The 8,345-nt window shown below is 45.4% G+C and overlaps 2 protein-coding genes across 2 annotated transcripts; one reads left to right on the top strand and one right to left on the bottom strand.

The window, feature by feature from the left end:
• Positions 1 to 366: 366 nt before the first annotated feature.
• Positions 367 to 1,328, bottom strand: Higd2a (HIG1 hypoxia inducible domain family member 2A). Its single transcript, XM_006976822.4, has 2 exons — positions 1,109 to 1,328; positions 367 to 795 (listed from the first exon to the last, which is right to left on the bottom strand). The coding sequence occupies exons 1-2, from the start codon at positions 1,260 to 1,262 to the stop codon at positions 629 to 631; spliced, it is 321 nt and encodes a 106-aa protein (XP_006976884.1). The 5' UTR covers positions 1,263 to 1,328; the 3' UTR covers positions 367 to 628.
• A 117-nt stretch (positions 1,329 to 1,445) lies between these two features.
• Nop16 (NOP16 nucleolar protein) lies at positions 1,446 to 8,345 on the top strand. Its single transcript, XM_006976821.4, has 5 exons — positions 1,446 to 1,665; positions 1,754 to 1,862; positions 3,313 to 3,382; positions 5,480 to 5,586; positions 7,672 to 8,345. The coding sequence occupies exons 1-5, from the start codon at positions 1,559 to 1,561 to the stop codon at positions 7,813 to 7,815; spliced, it is 537 nt and encodes a 178-aa protein (XP_006976883.1). The 5' UTR covers positions 1,446 to 1,558; the 3' UTR covers positions 7,816 to 8,345.

Raw genomic sequence — 8,345 nt, 5'->3', positions numbered from 1 at the left:
ACCTTGAACTCTTGAATTTACTCACAGGCAAGATTCTTCTCCCTCAACCTTCAGAATAGTTGAGGCTATAGGTACTATCAGGCCGCGCTGATTTCTAGAGGCCAATCCTACCAATATCCTGTTCTTTCCTAAAAACATAGACCAGGCCAGGCGGCGGTGGCGCACGCCTTTTTTCCCAGTACTCGGGAGGCAGAGCCAGGTGGATCTCTGTGAGTTCGAAGCCAGCCTGGTCTACAGCGCGAGATCCAGGACAGGTACCAAAACTACACGGAAAATCCCTGTCTCGAAAAAAACAAAACAAAAAAACCATAGACCAAAAATCATGGTTTTAACCATGGGAGTGAGATTAAGAAAGAATTCATCACATTACAAGTGTATTAAGTTTTTATTAAGTAAGTAGTTAAGGGGACGCATCACAAATTTTTAGTATGCAACCCAACTGAAGTGAACCTGGGATTTCGGGAGGGGATGGAGAGGAGGCAGAAATCAGTCACAAAAACCAGCCACTCCCTCACCCAAATGACAATAGGGTACTGTCAGAAAAGGACGGGATAAATCTGACAGGGCTGTTTGTTGCTCCTGGGTTTTATAATGATTTCCATGGAGCTTTCAGGGCCCGACCATACACTCAGGGTCGAGACTTCATAGCAGAGGCCGCTAATCCCAACAAGATGGCTACGACCGTGAAACCCTGGGCAGCGATCCGGGTGCGCATCATTATCTGGGAGCGATGGCTCTGGCCGCGGTGGAAGCAGTAAAGGCCATAGGAGAGGGCAGCCGCCGTACCCAGACAGCCTGGGGGGAGGACAACACACACAGGGGCAACAGGTTGGGTCCCGCAGGTTCCTTGAGGATGTAGCCCGCCCCCGCTTTCCCAGAGCCACTATTTAGAGACGACAACAGGAGGGCGGGAGCGGGTTGTTCTAGAGTTGGTTTCATCAAGCCCCGCAACACGTTCCGATCCGTTTTAGTCCTCCCCGCCCCATCCTCTCGTCACATCTCGGTCCGCTCCCCTTCCCATACCCAAAGCGTACCTGGTCCTTCCCTATTTCATTCCCCCAGGAAACCACTATCGCCTCGGTCTTCCGTTCCTAAAGCACACACTTACCTATGGGGACCATTGGGTTCTCACGGGTCTTGCGAATAAATTTCTCCTTGAAGCTCTCTGAGTTGCTGTACACCGTGGGGCTGAAGCCCTCGATGACTGGGGTCTTGGACGGATCGAATGGCGCCTCTGGATTCACAGGACCGGGAGCCGCCATACCCGCCGGCACAGGAACAGGTAGGACAAAAATCCGGACACCGAACTCCGCCTTCTGATGAGGTCACCACGAGGGCGGGGGAATAGCCTGCTGAGGGTAGTACGCAGGCGCCACTGCCAGGTGCATTCTAGGAGTTGTAGTAAATCCATGTGGCGGCGCCACTAAAAAGACTACATTTCCCGGGAATCCCTGCGCGCGCTGGGGGACGGAGCGTGTTAACACGCGGCTCCGAGAGTGTGCTCCAGAGTTTGTGCTGCTGCTTCGGAGTTTGAGCTTCTGGTGCGGCCGACTGCGCGATGCCCAAGGCCAAGGGAAAGACCAGGAGGCAGAAGTTCGGTTACAATGTCAACCGAAAGCGTTTGAACCGGAATGCTCGTCGGAAGGCAGCGCCACGGATCGAGTGGTGAGGGGCCAGTTCGGAGGCAGGGGCCTCGGCTGGCAGGATCGACGGCGAGGTGACAGAATCTCGGTCTCTCTTTCTTTGCCGTTAGCTCCCACATCCGACATGCCTGGGACCACACCAAATCCGTGCGGCAGAACCTGGCGGAGATGGGGTTGGCCATGGACCCCAACAAGGCGGTTCCCCTCCGTAAGAGGAAGGTACTGATAAAGCAAGGTTCAGGCATTTTCCTCCTCTCCACCCTAAGCCTTTCCTCTTTTCCTTCTCCACCATCCTACATTGAGCTGAGTTTCAGAATTTGATCTCCCACACACACCCTTCCCATATTTTCGACAAAGTTATTTTGCTTTCACTAATTCTGGTCAAAGCCCCGTAACGACTCACACTCCCTCCTCAGCACACATATGGGCTTGGTTTGTAGTATCATTCCTCCCCCACTCACCATTTCTTCTCGGGCCTGTTTGGGAGCTCGGTGGAATCTTCTAGAATGTGTCTTTTTTTTCTGTCCTTGACTGTTCAGAGCCAGAGATCTTTGTTTCCTATACTGCCTTCGGTTATTCTTCACCTGAGACATCTGCTTACTTCCCAACAAATCTATCTGGACCACCTTTGCACCTTTCAAAAATAGCACCCCACTTCATCCACTAGCCTCTTTCCTGCTTTATTTCAATTCATAGTAATTTTAAGTACATGATGGTATATTATTCATTTGCACAGCTGTATATTGAATGTGCCTCTTAATCCTTTAACATAATCTTGTGTTTTGTTCTTTACTAAATTCCCAGGAATCATAAGTTGTGGCAGGTTAGTTAACCTAATAGATGGGCTTGCTGACTGAATTTGGTCCATTGACTTTGGGCAGGCTTTTCTCTAGTCCTTCCTGGAAGTGGAAAGTGGCACACCAGTTTTTTTTTTTTTTTTTTTTTTTAAACGATTCATACAATAGCATCTTTAATTTCTTTTTTTTTTTCTAAGATTTATTTATTTATTATGTATACAGAGGAGGGTGCCAGATCTCATTACAGATGGTTCTGAGCCACCATGTGGTTGCTGGGAATTGAACTCAGGACCTCTGGAAGAGCAGTCAGTGCTCTTAACCTCTGAGCCATCTTTCCAGCCCCACACCAGTTTTTTTAAACAAACGTAAAGCTGTATCTAAGTACTGCCAGGTAACTGACATGGAGAAGACATCTGACATCACTCTCTTGTAACTTATAAAGCACTTTTCATGTGCATTGTTTCACTCTTACCACACAGCAGAGTAAGAAATATGTAGTCATAGAAAGATGAATTGCTTGTTTCTTTAAAAAAAAAAAATGGGTGTGATATCTATGAGCATGGATATGAGCATACTGTGGTGCTTGGGTGAAGGTCAGAGGACAGGAGTTGGTTCTCTTTCCCCTGTGGGCTCTAGGGGTTGAACTCCGGCGGTCCATCTTGATAGCTCTGCCTGTGCTTCTCTTGGTAGAGTTAGTTGTTGGGACTTCAGGGGACTAGTTCTTGTTATCTAGTTCTGCCTGACCTCTGGCAGGGATTTTCTTATATCAAGTATAGTTGTGTTGTGGTTGTCAGCGTCCTTCTTTAATCCTGGTCAAACTTTCTCTGTTCAAAGTGCTTGTCTATTGGTCTCATAGGCTTTGTTCTTTACAGGTAAAGGCCATGGAGGTAGACATGGAGGAGAGACCCAAGGATCTTGTGCGGAAGCCCTATGTGGTAAATGGTGAGTGTGGGCTGTGTTCTAGGCCACCATGCTGCCCTATCAAAGCTGGAAAGGCACTCAGTCTCTTCACTACAGTGGGAGAGACCAAGATTCAGAGAGGAGAAACAATCTGATCCAGGGCTCAGAAGTAGTACTGTGTCATAGCTGAGACATTTTCTAATATTGATGAGATTTAAATGTATGAACTAAGGTAAGACAGAGACATTCACAGAAGATAAAATTAGGTGTCTGAAAGGATGAAGAAGAAAGCGGTATCAGGTTTGTCCCCAGTTTCTCAGGAACTTAAAGATGAACTATTTGTAGAGATTCTGCTGTCATTTAATCTTTCCAGTGACAAATCTAATTTCCCTGTGTGTTTGACCCTGCAGGAAAGAAAGAATATTCTGCAATTCTTACCTACCCTTTCCCTTGCTTATTGTGGGCTTATTTTTATTTTTGTATATGTGAGTTGGGAATTGAACCCAGGGCCTCATGAATGCTAAGTATATACTCAACCTTTTACCTATACATACCTCCATTCAGGTGGGGATTTTTTGTTTGTTTTTGCTTTTTTTTTTTTTTTGGTTTTTTTTTTTTTTTTTTTTTTTTTGTTTTTCGAGACAGGGTTTCTCTGTGTAGCTTTGCACCTTTCCTGGAACTCACTTGGTAGCCAAGGCTGGCCTCGAACTCACAGAGATCCGCCTGGCTCTGCCTCCCAAGTGCTGGGATTAAAGGCGTGCGCCACCACCGCCCGGCCTTGTTTTTGCTTTTTGTTTTTCTTACCACATCTCCTGATTTGAATAGACATGTTTGATATGAAATTACTTAAGTCCTGTCTTTAGCTTATCTTTGTGATTCACATAAGAATTTTACACAGTTCAATATGGGGGAAAAGAAGAATTACTACACCTGACTGTATATACAAAACTACATTCACTTAATGTAGTATTATTTATAATTGTTTTTGTTTTTTCTCTAGACAGGGTCTGTGTTGCCCTGGCTGGCCTTGAACTCACAGAGATCCTCCTGCCTCTCTCTGTTTCATAAGTTCTGGAATTAAAGGTATATGCCACCCCTGTAAGAATTAATTTTTTTTTTAATTTTTAAATTGTAGCTAAAAAATTACATAAAGTTTACCTTCTTGGCCTTTTAAAAATGTACAGTTTGGCTGGGTGGTGGTGGCACATGCCTTTAGTCCCAGCACTTGAGAGGCAGAGATAGTTAAATCTCTTGAGTTCGAAGCCAACCTGGTTTACAGAGTTCAAGGATGGCCAGAGCTACACAAGAAACCCTGTCTTGAAAAAGCAAAAAACAAATAAATAAAATGTATAGTTCAATCATGTTGAATATATTCTGCTATATATCAGCTCTCCTGAACTTTGGTTTTGCAAAGCTGAGGCTGCCTTTGACAACCAGGTCAAAGATGATTTTGACTGTAAGAAATTTTAGTGCCTTACACTTAGATCAGATTTGACTATATCATTTCTATATTTTGCCCATTTGCCTAGCTTTTCTTTTCTCCTAGCTGTGCTGAGATTGAATTCACGGTCTTGTTCATGCTGGGAAAGCACACTCTGCTTTTATTTGTGGATTTTGTTTGCTTGGACAGAGTGTAGTTATACAGCTGAAGCTCTCCATGAACTGGAGGCCACTTTGGTTTAGCTCCATGGCCCCGATTATCCCTTCCTGTGGAGCAGTGAGGTATCTGGGTCTAGCCTTGCAGCCCTAGTGTTCAGCAATTCAGACCTTCCCATTTCAAATACTGGCCAAATACACCAGGAAGAGCTCTTCTGGTGGTAACAGAGCTGGAAAGGAGCCCAGCTTTCCTTGTCTGTGCCCTCAGGCCTGGTACTGATTAAGACTGGGAAGCTTAGTGTATTTCATGTTAAATCATAACTTAAGAATTACTTTTCAGGGAGTTGCCACACTGGTGGATGAGTAGTGGTGGGAGACTGACTTTGGGATTTTAGGGCTTGAAAAAGAGAGCTCTAGCTTTGAATATGGGAATGTGCTGTTAGTATAGGTCTTGTGTCGTGGGATTGGATGGAGGGGTGTTTGGTCAGCTCAAATAAAGCAGAAGGTAGTGCCTTATTCCATTTCTGGCTTCTTTTACCCCAGAGCTGGAGGCAGAAGCCAGCCTCCCAGAGAAGAAAGGAAATACCTTGTCTCGGGACCTCATTGAATATGTTCATTATATGGTGGAAAATCATGGGGAAGACTATAAGGTGAGGCATACTGGGAAGAACCGCTTGGGCTTATTGGGAAAATACACTGGACTGTTTCAGCCTGTTCTGCAATTAAATAGAATGAAAGAGGAGTCTAAGAAAGCATCCCATTGTTTAGAGGTTTTTATGTGTGAGTGTTTTGCTGTATGTATGTGTATGTGCATCACATGCACGCTTGGTACCTGTGGGGCTCAGAAGGTATTGGATCCTTTGTAACGAGATGCCATGTGAATGAGAACTCTTAACCTGTGAGCTCTCTCTCCAGCCCTTTGGTCCTTCTTTGGATTGTGTGTGTGTGGGGGGTGTGTGTGTCAGAAGACAATTTTCAGAGGAAAATTCTTGACATCCATCTTACTGAGGCAGGGTTTCCCATTTTTGCTGCTGTGCTGCGTAATCCAGGTTAGCTGGCCTTGTATTCCATTCTTCTTTTTCTGTCTCCCATCACCCTGTGGAAGTACTGGGATTATGAATGCACACCACTAAATTTGTCTTTTTATATAGGTTCTGGGGAATGAACTCAGAAAATGAGGCTTACATAATGTGCTGGCTAGGTTTATGTCAACTTGACACAAGCTAGAGTCACTGGAGAGGAGGGAGCCTCAGTTGAGAAAATATTTATTAGGCTGAAGGCAAGCCTAGAGGGGATTTTCTTTCTTTCTTTTCTTTTTCCTTTCGTTTTGTTTGTTTGTTTTAGACAGGGCTTCTCTGTGTAGCTCTAGCTGTCTTAGAACTTGCTCAGTAGACCAGGCTGGCCTCGAACTCACAGAGATCCACCTGCCTCTGCCTCCCAAGTGCTGGGATTAAAGGCGTGTACCACCACACCAGGCTCCAATTTTCTTAGTGGCCCTGGGTTCTATAAGAAAGCAGGCTGAGCAAGCCAGTAAGCAGCACTCCTGTGGCCTCTGCATCAGCTCCTGCCTCCAAGGACCATGACTCAGAATGTATAAGCCAAGTAAACTCTTTCCTCCCCAAGTTGTTTTTGGTCATGATGTTTTGTTACAGCCATAGAAAACATAACCAAGACATGTAGCAAGTGCTTTTACTTGCTGAACCATTTCCTTGTTTTTTGTTTGGTTTTGAGTGCTAACTTTTGCTTCATTTTGCAAATTCATTTGATTAAATTCCAGCCTCCTATACAAAAGCACATGTGGTAGGAATTTCCCTGGCTTTTTAAAAAGATCTGTTTACCCAGCCTGCTTGCACACATTTGTTTGTTTTTTGACACAGGGCTTCACTGTGTAACAGCCTTGGTTGTCCTGGATCTCGGATCTCGATCTGTAGTCCAGGCTGGCCTCGAACTCACAGAGATCCATCTGCCTCTGCCTCTTGAGTGCTGGGATTAAAGGCGTGCACCAGGATAGACAGGACTATTAGAGACCCTAGATCTGGTATGCTGGACCTCTGCACTTAAATGGAAGTAATTGATTATGATGGGGTGTGAACTCCTCACTGCTCTTTCAGGCTTGCCTGGTCCCTCTCTAAGAAGGGAACCCTTTCCCAGCCCTGCAGTGCAGGAGGGCTCCATGTCTCTGGCTGTTTGTTTTTAAGACAAAGTCTTTCATCAGGGCGGTGGTGCCTTTAATCGCAGCACTTGGGAGGCAGAGGCAGGTAGATATCTGTGAGTTCAAGGCCGGCCAGGGATACACAGTGAAACCCTATCTAAAAAAAAAAAGAAAAAGGAAAAAAAAGACAGGGTCTCTCTATATAGCCCTGGCTGTCCTGGAACTCAAAATAGACCAGGCTGGCCTCAAACTCACAGAGATCTGCCTCCTTTCTTTTTTTTTTCCTTTATTATTTTATGTATGTGAGTGTTTTGCCTGCATGTATGTATGTGCACCACATGTGTGTCTGGTGCCTATGAGAGTCAGAAGAGGGCATCGGATCTCGTAGGACTGGAGTTATAGACGGCTGTGAACCATGCTGGGTCCTCTAAGAACAGCCAGTTGCTCTTAACCTCTGATCCAACTCTCCAGATCTCTAATGGCTTTTGAGGTGAGAAATCTGGACCTCAAGGTTAGGAGGTGACATGCTCAATTTAGGCAATCCAGGATTTAGATGTGGCCCTCATGTTGTCTTTCTTTCTAGGCTATGGCCCGGGATGAGAAGAATTATTATCAAGATACCCCAAAACAGATTCGAAATAAGGTCAATGTCTATAAGCGCTTTTACCCAACAGAGTGGCAAGCCTTCATCGATTCTTTGCAGAAAAAGAAGATGGAGGTTGACTGAGTGGTGTATATATACCCCCAGACTTAGGTCTACTGGACCAAAGAAACCAAAGCCAGGTTTTAAGGCAAGGAGTGTATAGTTTCAGATGATGCTGGCAAAGTCCTGTAGAATCAGATCTCTCTCTCTCTCTCTCTCTCTCTCTCTCTCTCTCTCTCTCTCTCTCTCTCTCTCTCTCTCTTTCTTTCACGAGAAGAAACTTTTTTTTTGAGAGAGAGAGAGTCAATCTAATAGCCCTAGATGTCCTAGAACTTGGCTTTGTAGACCAGGCTGGCCTCAAACCCACCTGCTTCTGCTCCGAGTGCCGGGATTAAAGGGGAAGGTGTGTGCTCCCATACCTGGCTGGAGAAGGAACTCTTTAGAAGCCATGGTTTATGCTTTCTTGGGGGGCTCACAGAAGAGCCAGGGCTCGCTGTTCAGTGTCCAGAGGTGATGCATTATTTGAATGTGATCTGTACATGAGAAAAGCATTTTACCTGTGCAATGGGGTTTCTCTGTGTAGCCCTGGCTGGGATTAAAGGCATGTGTTACTA

Source organism: Peromyscus maniculatus, chromosome 5 (assembly GCF_049852395.1).
Source record: "Peromyscus maniculatus bairdii isolate BWxNUB_F1_BW_parent chromosome 5, HU_Pman_BW_mat_3.1, whole genome shotgun sequence".
NCBI classification, from domain to species: domain Eukaryota; kingdom Metazoa; phylum Chordata; class Mammalia; order Rodentia; family Cricetidae; genus Peromyscus; species Peromyscus maniculatus.
This window is presented reverse-complemented; position numbering and strand designations above follow the sequence as displayed.

What these genes read in the sequence shown, in the direction of transcription:
- Nop16 (XM_006976821.4), top strand. Translation starts at nt 1,559, where the DNA reads ATGCCCAAGGCCAAGGGAAAGACCAGGAGGCAGAAGTTCGGTTACAAT. An exon ending in GCAGCGCCACGGATCGAGTG is followed by an intron (nt 1,666 to 1,753) that starts GTGAGGGGCCAG and finishes CTTTGCCGTTAG; the next exon opens with CTCCCACATCCGACATGCCT. An exon ending in GAAGCCCTATGTGGTAAATG is followed by an intron (nt 3,383 to 5,479) that starts GTGAGTGTGGGC and finishes CTTTTACCCCAG; the next exon opens with AGCTGGAGGCAGAAGCCAGC.
- Higd2a (XM_006976822.4), bottom strand. Translation starts at nt 1,262, where the DNA reads ATGGCGGCTCCCGGTCCTGTGAATCCAGAGGCGCCATTCGATCCGTCC. An exon ending in GAACCCAATGGTCCCCATAG is followed by an intron (nt 796 to 1,108) that starts GTAAGTGTGTGC and finishes TCCTCCCCCCAG; the next exon opens with GCTGTCTGGGTACGGCGGCT.